This window comes from Crassostrea angulata, chromosome 9 (genome assembly GCF_025612915.1).
Source record: "Crassostrea angulata isolate pt1a10 chromosome 9, ASM2561291v2, whole genome shotgun sequence".
Lineage (NCBI taxonomy): Eukaryota > Metazoa > Mollusca > Bivalvia > Ostreida > Ostreidae > Magallana > Magallana angulata.
The window spans coordinates 30,151,764-30,169,474 of record NC_069119.1 but is presented as its reverse complement, the minus strand read 5'-3'; the positions used below and the strand labels follow the sequence as shown (position 1 = coordinate 30,169,474).

Here is a 17,711-nt window from a genome sequence, read left to right as displayed (position 1 = left end):
TATTGCCTGGGTAAAGGAAGGGGAGACTTGCTGGGGCATTAATAAAATCATTAATAAATTACTAGCATTGGGGTGAGAGTCTGTTGGTTGGCCATTGGCAGACTGTAGAATGGAAAATTATTATGAAAGATTAAGGATGAAAAGAAAAAGGAAAAGAGAATTTTATTCTGATTAGATGGAATTGGTTAAGGGTTTAGTATAGCACTGTTTGTTGATTGTGAGAGCTATATAGTATTGATTTATAAGTGTAATGTTGAAAGCAAATATTGGAAATAAGGTAGTTACATGTAGGATATATACTAAAAAAAAGATATTGTACTCCTTTGATGATAAAGAAATAACTCATTTATATATATATATATATATTCTAGATGTTTTCATTAGATATTATGATATATTATAGGACACGATCCAAGGAACAAAGTTTTAATTATTGTCCTCTCCTTGTCAAGATTTTTTTTTAATACAGAGTTGTCAATAATTCATGTGGGAGCAAAATATTAATTGAAATATGAAATCATGTGATGTTAAATCTGTGCAATATCTTACATTCAAAATATATTTTGAAGTTTATTTACACCATATTTATAACACTCCTTTAAAATACCGTTATAATCTCCAAGAATAGGAAAGATGGAGGATTCCGTTGATTTCATTATCACTTTTTTTGGCAGCTAAGCTACACCTGTCTATAGATTATTGTTGAGGCGATCAATGGTAGAACAATTACATTGCTTTATATAACCCGTACGTCAACAGCAAGCAGACATCAAGCGTCCATCCTTAATCTATGGCGCAATCCGATGGTGTTAAATTAATGGAGTTTTATTTTCTCCCCTTCTCCCTCCCAAAAAAACATTGCACTTGATCAATTCTTAATTATTTCAAGCTATAAAAAGAAATTGCGAGCTTGCTGTGTTTAATAATAGTCCAAGAAAGTGACTATAAAAGGAGTTTGTAAGAAATATTTGATGTGGATCGTATTCGGAAAGATATGTATGTACATATGTACGATTGCAGTCGGCATAATGTTTCAAGTTTTACAGTGTTAATTGCAACTCTATTTATATAGGATCTACAATTTAAACCAAATAATTGGTTTTAAAGTTTGAGGAAGTCTTCTAACCAAATTTTTCTGTAACCTCATGCAGTTGAAAATTTTTTTTTAATCAATATGAGTTTTAATATATCTTGTACATATGTTATAGAAACTTCTTAGAAAGGATTTTTATGAACAGGGAATTGCAAAATATAAGTATATACAAAAACTTAATTTTTTTTTACTTCTTAACAATTAATAAAAAATTTGATCAATTCTGTAATCACATAGGAATATATTTGCCTGTTTCTTGCTGACTTTTGCATGTACTGATGAATCTAAGGGGAATCTTTGAGGTAGAAAGAATTCTTAATGCCAAACCAAGGCATGCCAAGAGCGATTGATTTTTGGAGAAAGACGCATCCCATAAGTGGGTAAAACATCTTGTTCAGTGTGTGTTTAATAGTTATGTAACTGATAGAGATCGTAGAGCAAGAAACATGATTGAATTTTTTTCCTTCTCCTACGCAAACCCTTTTATTGAACTGTTTTGTCATGTATTTGATGTTCATATAAATGCACATACAGATACATACTGGTAGGTTCAAACATTTTTTGCTTGCAGATGTCAAATTAAGTGGCCTGGCTTACAGACAAAAGGGCAAATTATAAACTACACACATACATTGTCATTTAATTTATATATGTGTGCCGGTTAATAAAAGTCTTTAAAAAGGGTTTACAGGCTAGCTATTACAAAGACCGTTGGAACTATTGGATTTTTTTTTTTTTAAATTTGAATATGGGGATTTTTAAATATTAAGGATAAGCGTTTTAAAAAGTACGTACACGAGAGGGCAAGGCTATGGCTATGTTTCTGTGATCTCAGTCTATAGGGATTTAGATTTGTCTATGTGCTAGTGTACGTGTGGTCGGTGTAATACTAGCATGGAAAGTAGAGTGACCATAGTGTTCTTTATTGCCAGGTTTTAACCCTTTACAAATTGGTATGTACTATTTAATAGTAACAAACTGAATATTAATGTTTGATATTAACCGTTATAATTTGATAATGAAAATTATCAATTTTTTGGTGCTTTTTTTTTTTTATAATAAAGTTTATATATTACATGTTTGAATGATTCCTGAATAAATTAATATACCATATAACAATATTGTAGAATTTTAAAGTTTACAATTATATTATATAATTTATAAATTTAATTATAAATATATTTCCTTTTAATGATAGTTTACATAAAGGAGAATGAATTTGTTACTGTGAATTAGTAACTCTTCTATTACATGTAGTGAAAAGATGCAGGAATTAGTTTGCAGGGATTAATTTGATCAGTATTTTTTTTTGTCTCATCATTTCATTCGACCCTAGTAGGACTTCTGAGTTTAGCAAATCTCTGTGTGGTTTGATCCATTGCCTTTTCTAGTTGATTTTGATGATGGAAATGAAGTGTGAGAGAAATTGATTTTGTTGCATTTTAACATTTTCTGGAGTAATATCCTCAAAACTGTGACATGTTCAGATTATAAGTGTTGAATGTATGCAAGCTAAAAATTAAATCATCTGAAATATTGATGGCTGATAACATATTAGGACAGTATGGTTCCGAATTCATCTGCTCCTTACAATTCTGAAAGTGAATCATGCTTCAAAGCATCGCCAAAGTCTTTGAATTCTGTGAGACTGTGATAACTGTTAAAAAAAACTTTCACGAGATTGAATTAGTGGATGCATGAAAGTGAATTTTAAAGACAAAATATTGAAATTCAGCTGATATAACGGAATAAAAGTTTCATTTCCAGTTGGAAGTATGTGTAAATATTCTTTGAATTCATATTAGAGATTCTTTTGAGTGTTTGAGTAAACATTGAAATAAAAATTAATTTAGTCAAGTGTTAGACCATTATGTCGGCATTCAGGGCCCAGAATAGCGGGGATTTAAAGACGCCTTTGTGTTAATTGTGCGAAATGTGTGTACGGGATCTAAGAGAGATATTAAACGGTTTTTGTGTACCTAACACCTTACCACTGCAATTTGGGGGACAGTTAGGAACAATGTATCTCATATATTTACAGTTACGAATTCAAAGCTCGAAGCACAAGTATTATTGGAAGCTATGTGAGGTTTTCCTCCATGTGGCAACCAGACATTGCTATAAACATTGGCACACAATCACACATAATGACTACAGGGACGTCAACAAACATTAGTGACCAGGTTTCTTGGTTCATGAAAGAGAAGGGGTTGCATGAACTTTTCGCATATTTTTGCCTGGTTTTGATTTATTACTGCATTAACAAAACTATTGAGATATTTTTAGTTAAAAAGTGTTCAGAATTTTTTGTTTAAGTTTATTGCCCCCCCCCCCCAATTCAATTAAGCAATTTTAAGTCCATGTTTTTATTGTTATGAAAGATTGGTATTGTTATGAAAGATTGGTTGGTTTGGGGGGGGGGGGGGGTTGCAGCTGGAAGGGAGATTTGCAAATATCTATTGAAAGGGATCAGATTCTAGTGATATCTTTAGTATATTAAGTATATATATTTTAATTGCTATTAACTACCTGGTAATATATATCTGAATCAACAAATTATATCATCAAGTTGTAACATGTACCCAAACAATTCCAAGAATATAAGTGAGGAGCAGAATATCTTAGCCAATATTACATGGTTTTTGATATGACATCGATTTCTGTAATGCACTGCTTTTATTTCCCTATAAACTTTAAATCCTGTAATTATGATAATGACTTGATACCTGTTTGGTATCAGGTGTGTGTCAATTGATAGTATATATATATAGAGAATGCTTTCTTAATATCATTTTGAACATTAATTTTCTAGCCAATCTTAACGACAAGCTTCCAAGAAACGGATGTTTAGTTAAGAATGTATTAATCAAAATAAATGTGTGTAACCACATTTTTATGTCCGTATTTTTGTGAAATTTCGATGATTTATTCAGTGTTATTAGAATTTCTTCAAATCATTTTATATGAAGCAGGTAGAATTCTTTAAAGGAAGTTAAGACATTTTTTTTTCATTATTTTACTGCATATATATCAAGTTTATTCTGGTGATGTTTTAATTGTGAAGAAAGCCATTTTCCAGCTATCTGCTTGTAGAATGGTTAGCATGGTTAACCCTCCAAAACTATAAATAAATATATTTTAGTTCCTGTTCAATCTTGTAGAAATAATAAAAGACTTCTTTAAGGAAATCTCTAATGACAGTTTTTAGCGTTTTAAATCAGTGCATTGCTGAAGATATGACTATATGCACCATAGATCAAAGGTACTCGGTATACATAAACCAATATCCTGTGTATTAATACACAGAAAATGAAATGAACTCGAGAATAATGACACAGGATTTTGCTGTTGTGGTTTAAAGACCTGAGTGTTAATGATTAATTATAAATACCTTATTATTTTTTTTCAGCCCTGCTTTGTGCCGGCTTGAATACTAACCCGGGGTCTGCAGAGTGCAGCAGGATGGAACCTTGCCAACCGATTAAATTGCCTTGACCTTTAGCCTTTGACCTCCAGCAAAATGGGGGACCCAAATATAAGCAACCTGACTGCCAGTTTGGAGGAACTGTCCCTCAAGAAGCAGCTGCCTCTCCGACAGACGACCCAGAAACCAGTACTGAAGTATAACCAGTCTGTGACCAGGCCTAGTCAGTACTATAACCAACAGAAAGTCATAGCAATAGGTCAGTACTATAACCAACAGAAAGTCATAGCAATAGGTCAGTACTATAACCAGCAGAAAGTCATAGCAATAGGTCAGTACTATAACCAACAGAAAGTCATAGCAATAGGTCAGTACTATAGCAACAGATAGTCATAGCAATAGGTCAGTACTATAACCAACAGAAAGTCATAGCAATAGGTCAGTACTATAACCAACAGAAAGTCATAGCAATAGGTCAGTACTATAACCAACAGATAGTCATAGCAATAGGTCAGTACTATAACCAACAGAAAGTCATAGCAATAGGTCAGTACTATAACCAACAGATAGTCATAGCAATAGGTCAGTACTATAACCAACAGAAAGTCATAGCAATAGGTCAGTACTATAACCAACAGATAGTCATAGCAATAGGTCAGTACTATAGCAACAGAAAGTCATAGCAATAGGTCAGTACTATAACCAACAGATAGTCATAGCAATAGGTCAGTACTATAACCAGCAGAAAGTCATAGCAATAGGTCAGTACTATAACAAACAGAAAGTGATAGCAATAGGTCAGTACTATAACAAACAGAAAGTCATAGCAATAGGTCAGTACTATAACAAACAGAAAGTCATAGCAATAGGTCAGTACTATAACAAACAGAAAGTGATAGCAATAGGTCAGTACTATAACAAACAGAAAGTCATAGCAATAGGTCAGTACTATAACCAACAGATAGTCATAGCAATAGGTCAGTACTATAACCAACAGAAAGTCATAGCAATAGGTCAGTACTATAACCAACAGAAAGTCATAGCAATAGGTCAGTACTATAACCAACAGAAAGTCATGTAGCAATAGGTCAGTACTATAACCAACAGAAAGTCATAGCAATAGGTCAGTACTAAAACAAACAGAAAGTGATAGCAATAGGTCAGTACTATAACCAACAGATAGTCATAGCAATAGGTCAGTACTATAACCAACAGAAAGTCATAGCAATAGGTCAGTACTATAACCAACAGAAAGTCATGTAGCAATAGGTCAGTACTATAACCAACAGACAGTCATAGCAATAGGTCAGTACTATAACCAACAGAAAGTCATGTAGCAATAGGTCAGTACTATAACCAACAGATAGTCATAGCAATAGGTCAGTACTATAACCAACAGAAAGTCATAGCAATAGGTCAGTACTATAACCAACAGAAAGTCATGTAGCAATAGGTCAGTACTATAACCAACAGAAAGTCATAGCAATAGGTCAGTACTATAACCAACAGAAAGTCATGTAGCAATAGGTCAGTACTATAACCAACAGATAGTCATAGCAATAGGTCAGTACTATAACCAACAGAAAGTCATGTAGCAATAGGTCAGTACTATAACCAACAGAAAGTCATAGCAATAGGTCAGTACTATAACCAACAGATAGTCATAGCAATAGGTCAGTACTATAACCAACAGAAAGTGATAGCAATAGGTCAGTACTATAACCAACAGAAAGTCATAGCAATAGGTCAGTACTATAACCAACAGAAAGTCATAGCAATAGGTCAGTACTATAACCAACAGAAAGTCATGTAGCAATAGGTCAGTACTATAACCAACAGATAGTCATAGCAATAGGTCAGTACTATAACCAACAGATAGTCATAGCAATAGGTCAGTACTATTACCAACAGAAAGTCATAGCAATAGGTCAGTACTATAACCAACAGAAAGTCATGTAGCAATAGGTCAGTACTATAACCAACAGAAAGTCATAGCAATAGGTCAGTACTATAACAAACAGAAAGTGATAGCAATAGGTCAGTACTATAACCAACAGATAGTCATAGCAATAGGTCAGTACTATAACCAACAGAAAGTCATAGCAATAGGTCAGTACTATAACCAACAGAAAGTCATGTAGCAATAGGTCAGTACTATAACCAACAGAAAGTCATAGCAATAGGTCAGTACTATAACCAACAGATAGTCATAGCAATAGGTCAGTACTATAACCAACAGAAAGTGATAGCAATAGGTCAGTACTATAACCAACAGAGAGTCATAGCAATAGGTCAGTACTATAACCAACAGAAAGTCATAGCAATAGGTCAGTACTATAACCAACAGAAAGTGATAGCAATAGGTCAGTACTATAACAAACAGATCTAGTATTACTTATTAGTTTTTAGTTTTCCCAAGGACTATCAAGTTCGATATTTATTCACAAAAAAAAAACGATGAATAAATCCATGTAAAAGTGACTTTGGATCTCGTCCGTTTTTACACAATCCAACTCTTCAAAATTATCATTGATTCTCACCTTTCAAATAATATTTGCAAATCCTCGCTGCACCCATGTTTACTTACTTACGATGATTTTGCTATTCAGTTTTATTAGTAATCAGATATGAATTTACTGTAAACCAAATTTTATTCACGACAACTTTGTTTAGCAATTTACGGGAGATAAACTGGTTCGCAACACTAATTTTCGTGATCGAGCCTTATCTTATTTAAAAAAATACATAATTGGCAAGGACAAGATTTTGGTGAAAAATAATGGCAATGACGAGGCTCTTGCGAACCATATGGAAATTTCTTGCACATGAATAAAAGCTGGTATAAAGTGTATGAACTTCACAAATTACAGGTACAATCATAATAGTCCATTAACATCTGTCAGTGGGAAGTCAAGGTTATAGACTCATCAATATTGAATGAGGTGGAGGGGTCTGTAACAGCACTATTACCTAATAAGATAATAGTTATTACGTAATAAGATAATTGTAATGTAATTACTACTACACAAGAAGTGATAACTAGTCATAACAATATTAGTCTCCAGTCTTTACAGCAGTATTAACAGCAGTGCATATATGCTGAAAACAGTTCTCACGACTGAATGAAAAAAAAATGAGAGAGTTTCGAGGCACGTTGGGGCCAAGATCTATCTAATATTTTTTCATTCTGAAGTGCTGAGACAGAAATCGTACTTCAAACACTGCATACTATTTGAATTTCATTGTTGATTTATCTGAGACAGTCCGACTTTGAAGGATATCAGTACTGTAAACACGAGTAACGGTCTGATATTTGAAAGCCCACTAATATAGGACTGTCACAGGTAAAATTTTTAGTTTAGACTGCTGGAACGAAGGAATGACATTACAGCAGTGTTTTAATTTAAATATGTACTGAACGGCACTCTGAAATCAGACAGTCACTTCATGATTAAGGAGGCTAGATGGTCAACAAAATATCCATGGGATTTGCCATAAAATGTTAAATAGGATAACCATTAACTATTTTTTGATAAAGAAAAATCAAAATAATTTAATTCTAAAATTTGAACAGTTTTAAAAGGTATATTTTTATATTGATTTTAGAGATCTCTGTTTAATGAAGGTTAATTAGTCTAAAAATAGCTATGACCACCACTTTACTGTTATAAAAGAGCTGTGCGTTAGTAAATGCAATGTTAGGTTTAATCTTTTTTTTTGATGGGATCATATTATCACATTACCATATTGTTTGTTCAGTAGTAATAAATCTTCTCTGTGAAATTTAAAGATATGTAATGTTGGAAAGATGATTCAAATTTGTTAAGATCGTTTATTTATCTAGTTCCTGTTTAGAGTTTTGCTGCTTTTTAATCAATATATTCAATCTTGCAAAGGTCAAAATATTTTGGAATCTTCCATCATAATGATTATACAATGAAGATTGTACCAACATTCTGAAATAACTAATTGTGAGATGTAAGTTCCAAAAAAGCTGGTTTCAGAATTAGTAATTCGTTAAGGTAGTACGACATGTATCTACATGTATTTTAAAGCATTTCAAGGTTGTCTTAGGTTTCGATGAATTGGATCCAGGGTTTAAAAAAGAATTTCAAAGTAGATTTTTCAGGGCATGTTCTTGGCAGATTCAGTATCCAATGTCTGACACTTTTACAAGACTGATCTGCATATGATTATTTGAATTCTATTTACTTTGTTAAACAAATAACGAGTTTAAATGAATACATGCCAATGTCTTTGTCAGCAGACGTTGTTGGTTTACTCTAAATATGTATGCAGTTTAGTTTTCTTGCCAGCTTAGAGTCTTTATATGTATCTTAGCAGATAACATTGGCTACAAGAGAGGTCTTAAATACAAAAAGGTAAAAAAAAAAGTCTTTCCTTGTCCAGTTGGCCTTTTGAATCTGGAATACAAGCTGTGAAGGACAAGGGGAAAAAAATGAGAGGGTTACTGGAGAGTTATGAATCTTGAATGTGCTGTTAATTGAAAATATTGACTTTTTATTGGAAATCTTTCGGGGGACAGGGGTTCTAATTTGTGCTCATTTCCTGCCGGAGCTATCGAGGTTTGGACAGATATCTAATCCACATAAATCTGTGATAATTGTTAATCAATTAACTTCGGATGCTAACTTGCCCCCTGTGACTAGACGTTAGTAGAGGAATTTTTTTTCTCGGATTTCTGGAGAGAGAGGGAGAGAGAGAGAGAGAGAAAATCGGTAATGGACAATGGCTTCCTATAATGACAAACCCCCTCCTTCCAAACAAATGTTGTAGATGACATTCCCCCCATTATCCAAAGTAGTCTTTGGGGGATTCCTTGATAAATCCTATATGGAGCGTAATCTGTGTTTCCAGCGTGCTTTACATTTATTGATGAGTGAAAGCCTCAATAGAACGTGTAGGGAAACGCTGTGTGTTTTTTAGTTCCGTGCATATAGGGATTTATATATGGACTTTTTATGCTACTCTCTTTATAGTGATTGTTTATACATGTACTTGAAATATTAAAATTTTCATAATGTAACAAAATTACTCTTGTGTTAAAGTACAGTAAATTTTTTTTTCGAGTAGATATTTTTTGGACAAAATTTTCAGGAAAAAAAATGAAGTTTTTGACAAATTTACTCCTTCTATGATACTTTTCAAGTAATTTCTTACTTGTCACCATCATTGCTAATGGTACTAAGTAATGTTTTCTTTTTCAATTTTCAGGACCTGATGGAAACAGTGCCTATAGCAACCTCAGCCAAGCGGCCTTGACCTCGCCCATGGTACCCACCCCATTTAGGGTCAGCCGAAATCCGAATCCTGCCCCGGTCCCCTTCAACAAACAAGGAGGACAGACGTACATCTCTCCCAACAATGTCGGAAAGCCGCCCGTATCCCAGACAGCCAAACCTTCTCCTCACCCAAATCCTTACAATCGTCCGCTCAGTGCCAAGGACATTGTGTCAGATCTTCTGAGTCAGAACCACCAGAAGATGGTGAAAACTTTTGGATCCTCCCCAAGTTCTGGGATTCCTTCCTCTTCCTCTCCCTCAATGTTGGGGAGCGCAAGTAGTGCCTCTAGTAGCAGCAGTGGAGGATCCGCTTTTCCTGTGAATTCGTTCATGAGGCCCCCAAGTGCTGTAAGGAAAGACACCAAAGTGGTTCAAAAGGATATACCACCGCCAAAGGAGTTAGGAATGCTTCAAAGAGAGGCTCATATATTCCAAAAAGAGGCTCCAAGTGTTAGTAGTTCTACAACTATAAAAGAACAAAGTGGGAAATCAAGTTCCAGCAGTGATGTTGGTGGAAAGAAAATGGTCAAACAGATTGCAGAAAACATTGAGAATGAGTCCACCACCACTAGGGTGAAATCTGCCTCCCAAAAGACAGTGACTCAACAGGGTGACCAGGTAATTACCAGACAGGGGATGAATGGAGTTACTGTGATACAAAAGGTGGCTGCCCCTCCAAACTTTGGGACCCAGATCAACACCATCATCTCCAAAGTCACGGAGTCCAAGCCAGAAGTAGTCCCATCTGCCAACCCTTCGTCGAAACCGGCCACCATTAAACATTCCTCGTCCTCCTCATCTCTACCAAAGCCTGGCATGTCCAGTAATAGTTCCAGTAACAGTACCACCAAAGAATCTCCCAGTAAAATACGCAATATGAACTACACGCCGACAAAACCTTACGAAGAAGTGAAGGACCCTCAGTCAAACTCCACCTCAACCTCAAAAACAGCGAAGGAAGAAGAGAAGAAATCAAAACATCAACCGGCGACTCTGGAAACTCCAATTTCAGAGAAAAAACCTCCAAAACCGGACACCTGGGCCACTCATTTGAAGCAGACATCGCTGTCTTCTTCTCCAGTGGCTGGTAACGGTACTTCATATTATCGTAAAGAATCGAAATCGGAGATCATGTTACATGAGCAGAGGCCTCCTGTACTAGGGGCTCCGGCGAAGAACAAGAAAATTCTGGATAAGGTGGATGTGGGGAAGACTGAAGATGACGGTGAAGAGGATGAAGAGGAGGAAGATGGATCCACACCTGGGTAAGTTACCATATTTGTTTGTCCATCTGTTTATCCATTGCTCTGTTTGTCCTTCAGTCCCTTTATTCATTGCTTTGTCCATCTTTTAGTCCGTTTATCTATTGCTCTTTCTTTACGTCCTAGCTTCTTCGAGTCAATCTTTTCATTATGATTATATGCAACTGTTAAATTTACAAGTAATATTTCCAAATTACATGTACTGATAATTATTTCTCATAATAATTATGCTCATTTATAATAATTGTAATATGGTCTACCCTAAACAAGGTGTAATCATGGCACCTTGCTAATGCGCATTTGGAATACAACTGTTTCTATTACAATAAAGCAATATTAACTAAGTTCTATGTACATAAAAAGACATTTTTTCTTTACAAGCAAAAATCTTGCTAGCTTGCATGTGATTAAAAACCCGTCATCAGTTTGAGGTAGAACAATAGGCGAGTTTAAAACACGACAATTTACACGGAATACATGCATGGTTTCAGATTCTTATACATTGTCGTTGTCATTGTTTGGGACTGTGAATGTCTTTCGGAGCATGTTGGCCTATAATATCAAATGTCCTTAGAATTAATGTCAAGTGACTTCATATGTTGCCCCCAGAGGTCAACCCCATAATGTAGAGATTTGTTCTAATTTGGTTACATTTGTCTTTTGGGGACCTCATTTTGTGCAACAATGCCTGCAGTATGGAGTTTTTTACGACACTTTAGGTATATATAATATACATTGTATATATATTCACGTATGCAGTTTCTCTGAAGTAATTCTAATATCATTTTATGTGCTTTACGGGTCAAATAATTTTCAGTGTGCACCACATATGCACATATTATTCCTTTATTGAATGTAAAAACTATAAAACCAACTATTGTCAATTTACCAATTAGGTTTTATTCAATTTGATAAATGCACCGTTTTTATGAGACCATTAAATTAAGGTAATCTTGCAGTCTTGAGGGATTAAATTTTTTCAGCGCTACAATTGATAATATTATTAAATAGGGTATTATGTTCTTATTATTCGAAAAGTGCCACATAAAAGGATTAAACTTTATAAATGCGGGATCAGCAATAATCAAGAGATTCCTAGCTTGTGCTAGTTAAGACAGAGTTTAAGTTGAACACCTTTGGTTAAGGTTCCTGTAATAAGGCTAAGGTTTTAAAGAAGAGTTGGCTCCAGATAATTTTAGTGTATTTAGAAGTGTTAAAAATAACATAATTTAATAATTTTCTTCAACGGATGCATACAATCAATATACTGTAGATTCCTTATTTTACGCAAAAAACACCCAGTTCTGCGATTCAACTGTTTTTCATCAAATCGTGAAAACAAAATATCGCTAATGCCAAATTCTTTTTATTATAGGTCATGTTGTCTGTAACACATGCATGTCCAAGAAATTATAGCGAAATTTTAAAATTCACGAGATGTGCATCTCTCAGTTTTATGCGGATAATAATTCCTTGCGTTTAATTAGGAATTTACAGTATTGCAAAACAATATATAGATAATTAAGATTTATGGCAAGAATTTTCACATCAAAGCAATAGTAGTGCTCAGATAAACAGAGTTTAAAGTAAATTAAAAAAAAAAATGGTTTGGTTGGGAGGGGGGATGTCTGGATTTTAAAAGTAAGTTACTGGTATATACATGTATATGAACTAGTTGTCATGAAAATGTTTTGTAAATTTGTTATTACTGTTTTTTTTAATAGAACATCATCTTTTGATACAGCTTAGCTGTAACCATGTAGTTTACAAAAATAACTATATTGTCAAAGCTTCATCAGAACAAGTTTTTACGTGCCATAATTTTCGTTTCTTTGTGGTCATATTGAATGCTCTAGCTTTATCACAATTATTTAAAAAGTCTGTTTAATCTACGGAACTTAACAGTGATGCTGCATCCAACTCTTCAGTTTCTTTTGACCCATGTCATATATCTATACATACATGTATCAATAACGTCATCAGATCTTTAAAGTTGGTATCAAAGGGCTTAAAAATCGGATCATTAGAGTCTTTATAATGTCAAAGTCGTGAGGAGCTGGTAACTCTAGGGTATTTTGGAGATGTATTTAAATGATATTGAACTGTTTTCCTATAATGAAGCAATTGTACCTGTTTTACCTGTAGACCTGTCGTATTAAAAACTCGGATGAAATGGCTGGATTTGCTGGTAGCCATGCAAATATGGCCGTCAGATCAAAATACTCATAGGATCTATACCTGCATATTTGATTTGATTATTAAAGGCTACTTATTTTTTGCTGGAATGTTTTGATCATGAGTTATAGAAATTATGTATTAATTTTAATTGTAAATTTAAATAACAGTCTGCAGGCTGTCTTCTTTCTCCTTGAACTTGTTGATATAATGAAGGCACCATATTGATGCATCCTTGAAACATTACGATCCATATGAATTAATGATAAATGTAGTCGGCCACGAGCACTTGCAGTATTTAAAATATAATATTACAGCGATCTTAAAATCAATTTTAAAGTTAGTTTTCAAATCTACATGCAGTACAATCTTTTTGGAAAAGTATTAATATGTTGATATATTACATCAGTTATAAGTTATGCCGTAAGGGGATAGTCAGTGTTATATCTATAACAAATAAGAAGCTGAGTTTTTTATAGACTTATCATAACTTTAATTTCAAGTTTTTTTTCAATTCTATATGCAGTTTGATCTAAACAATATGTATGTAGATATTACGTCAAAAAGGAAATTATACAGCCATGCAGTGCCATATTTAACAGATTTAAGAAGCTAAAAATGTGGAGCTAATATAATATTGTGTTCACCCATTGTGTAGGGATACAATACCAAAGAAACAATATAGATGTTGAAAGGTTGTCTCTCTCAGTCTATTGGTGGCCATAAATGTCTCCTTCCTACATCGTGTGTCCGCAGCATGACATATTGGCTGGTGCGTCGCCTCAGAGCCATAACGTTGTAAGACATACGGCAACATCGGTATTTTTACCGACATGATATCAGAGATATTGCTACTCGCATAGACATTTTTTATTTCCTTTGTTGCCAGTATCGTGATTATGAAATTGGCCGCTTCCTCAATGGTCCGTTATTAAGGGGGAAAGATTTGCTCGGTCGGAAAGCACTTACAAAGGATTTTACTGGAATCTGCATGGGTTCTCCACATTACAGGACATTGATTATTTGGTTCCCCGTAAGCAGATTACTCCTCCAGCAGAGATTTTTTTCCCCTATTTTATCAAGAATTTAGGACAATAATTAGTAAATTATGGCATTGTAGACTAGTTTGTGACAAGACTATGGGTTAGGTAGTTTATGACTTTTTGGGTTGCCCTTATATAAGAACAAATTTTTTTCTTAGCAGGTGGTCATTACTTGGAAAATCAATTTTCCTTCCTTTTATAAATAATCATTTTATTTTGATTTTGTGTGTAAGTAAAATCAGGAAAATTGAGGAAATCCTGGAATTAAGAAACCTTGATTTAGAGGTTTTAACTTCCCCTCTATTTTACGAGTTGTTTGTTTAGATTTTCATGCCTTTTCCCACCACTATCTTGGTACCCAAGAAATCTATAATCTCAATGTCCTTACTCCGCAAAGATAACAGAGCACACATAGGTATTTCAGTGAACTACAAGATATCCAAAACTTATGGATTTAAAGCTAGTAAAGATAAGCTAGCTCCATAAAGATTGGACAATATCTTTTTTGTTCCTTGTGTTCCTGTGCACTTATAAAAGTGCTATTCTCTCAAAAATAGCTGTGGAAACGACTTTAGATTCTCAGACAGGTTGTCTTCTGCAAACATTCCGGAGATCTCGGCCATGTATGTTTTTGGAGTGACTCCTTAATGCGACAGAAGATTTGGGAATCAATTTGACGGTCAATACATCAATGTCGATTGATCGAGGGCTCTCTCTCAGTTGACTCTTTGTCGCTGTATACATGTTGTTAATGCGCTCAATACGTTTCTTAGGTCTTCGAGCTAGCTATGTCAAAAATTCATTGTACAATTTTTGGAATCATTGATTCTTTTGAATATCTTGTATACAGCTTACTCCACTTATATTGAACTGGCTTATTTTGAAATTCCGCTTATTTTGAAATAGAAATAAATCCCCAGTTTTTACCTCTCATATTCTTTGCATTGATTTCACAGATATAATGAAATCGGTTATTTTGAAATATCGCTTATTTTGAAGCCACTGATCGGTCCCCAAAGGTGATAATTAGTTGTTTTTATAACGGTTATATTGAAGTTCTCCTTGGCGGCTGCCGTCACGGTTGGTGACAGTAATTATGCAAGACTGACCGGTTGATAAAAAAAGGTGTGAATTGATAAGTTCTCTTCATGTGTGTTTTTATACTTTTATTAAAAAGTATAATTTATTAACTGTTTAATTTTTTGTTTTTACGAATACGGATGTATTGAGGCTAGAGGTAATATGGAAACCCCACGGAAAAGAAATACCTTATCTCCGGACGCTAAATACAAACTAGTAAGGCTATTAATGAAAGAACAAAGCCTAAATTCGAAATAGCTAAGGATTTTGAGATTATCGCGTGTACACTGACGATGATATACAAGCAGCGTTCAACAATATTTGAAGCGTTTTGAGTGTGGTGATTTTTCTCTAACGTTTTTCTAAAACGTAAAAAAATGCGATCCGAGATTATGATGAGGTTTAAGATAGTAACCAAACGAAACTTACAAAACTTTCGGATATAATTTTAATCAAACTTTCAAGGTCTAATGTTCCATGTAATCCATTTATTGTAATAGATAAATGATGATCTAATAATTTGTTCGGGTTTGGTTTTCTATGCTTACATCGGGATTGAACTTTCAAAAATGGCGGCTTCTCGTCAGTCAATTTCGCTTATATTGAAATACGGATATATTGAAATAATTTGCTTGGTCCCCTGAATTTCAATATATCCGGAGTAGGCTGTACTTATAATTATATGAATTTATCATTAAATAAGGAAATGATTTTGCCATTTTTTGGGGGGGGGGGGGGATCAATTTCAAATCACAAAATAAACAATACATGGAAATTGGTTCAAGTATTTTTACAAAATTTGAGATACTTTGATCTGCAAAAAAGATGAATGATGTAAATAATATTAAAAAGTTATTCATATTTAATTCATTTTTCGCAAATTTTGTGACCCCCCCCCCCCCCCCCCCAAAAAAAAAAAAAATGATTCTGGTATGGTATTGATAGTTTTAAATGGCAATTTAAACAATGAAAAATCTTTTAAAATTATTAATGAGAAAATTTGAAAAAAAAAGGTTTGTTCCAACAAGCTAGACTTTACATGTGTACTAAGATCTGTACATTTCTTCACCAAAATATTGATTATTTCTTGTAGACTTCGAATCAGACATGTAAAGTATGAAATAACTACTCTTGAAGTTCTTTGAGCACAGTTTCTTACCTTACCTCATTTATCACAGCAATGTAGAGCTCTTCAACTCTCCAAAATATAAATTTTATGGAGATAAAGTAGCCCAAACATGAATTTTTCTTAGTAACGAGGATAAAAGTAAAGAATTGGACTTCTTAGAGGAGTGGCAATAATTTACTCTTTCTGGTGACATTTTCGTGCAAATTTAGGATTTTGAAGTACATTTTTAACAGTTTTTGTGGGTTTAGCATGTTTAGCTTATAAAAAATTAGCTTTAGAGTGGAGATTATGGAGAAAAAGAAATTTATACTTATTGACAATTGGTTTGCTGGTTTTATGAACTTCTTGGTGCAAAATATTCTTTAACATGTATTGAATTGTTTGTCTCCATACATGTTTTTGTTATCAAATTTTCTGTTAAACATTTTGGGATGAAACTTTTCCATGGTCCTGAATCCTGAAAAAAATGTCTTAGTGTTTTCACAGGAAAACAATGTATGCAGATCAGAAGGAAAGAAGTTCAAGTAGAAGGAAAAAAATTATGTTGGATATTTTGAGTGCTAAGTTCATCTTATTTCTACCAATTTAATGTGATGGATCAAGTGTGGACATGCCGTTGCGTCAGAGAGCGTTCCTCCGAAAAGTACTGTCGAATTATCTCCATGATAGATAGGACCCAAAACAAATGATGTTTTTCAAGACGTTGCTCAGGTGATCATGCCCTTCAGTACGACTGACTGCATGGTGTCATCAGCACTTGACATTGCATGCTCTTGTCTTCTCATACTCTTCGAGTAGGTCCATGCTGTGGTTTATCTAAAATGGTCACATTTCAGTATTGAAAAATAAAATAAAACTGTGAATTTTCAGTCTATTTAATGTCTAGGCTGTGGTCTAGCTTGATCGAGGTCTCATCTAGTATTGAGAAGAAAGAAAAAAGGCAAAAATTCTAGGCCTCTTAATTTTTGTCTCAGCTATTGGAAAAAAAAAAACAGAAGAAAAATTTCAGGTCTTTAAAATGTCTATGATGTGTTTTAGCTATCAAAGGTTGCATTAAGTATTCAAAAAAAGACTTAGTTTTGAAAAAAAAAAATGAAGAATCGAAATTCAAGGTCTCTTAAACATCCATTCTAAGCCCTTTGGTCTAGCTATAAGGTCGTATTTAGCTTTGAAAAGAATAAAACCGAAGAAATCAAAATTGC

At 34.0% G+C, this 17,711-nt stretch overlaps 1 protein-coding gene across 6 annotated transcripts in view; it reads left to right on the top strand.

Moving 5' to 3' along the window:
• LOC128162380 (tubulin monoglutamylase TTLL4-like) overlaps positions 1 to 17,711 on the top strand; it is a 40,405-nt gene that overhangs the window by 4,118 nt on the left and 18,576 nt on the right. For 5 of the 6 annotated variants that reach the window (XR_008240645.1, XM_052825553.1, XM_052825555.1 and 2 more), the window contains exons 2-3: positions 4,503 to 4,776; positions 9,753 to 11,085. Coding sequence is in view for 5 of the 6 variants with exons in the window: in XM_052825553.1 (XP_052681513.1) it covers positions 4,614 to 4,776; positions 9,753 to 11,085 (1,496 nt within the window). In the remaining variant the exon portion in view is untranslated. Of the gene's footprint in view, positions 1 to 4,502; positions 4,777 to 5,242; positions 5,279 to 9,752; positions 11,086 to 17,711 lie in introns of all 6 variants that reach the window. The other variant, XM_052825556.1, reaches the window with a different exon arrangement.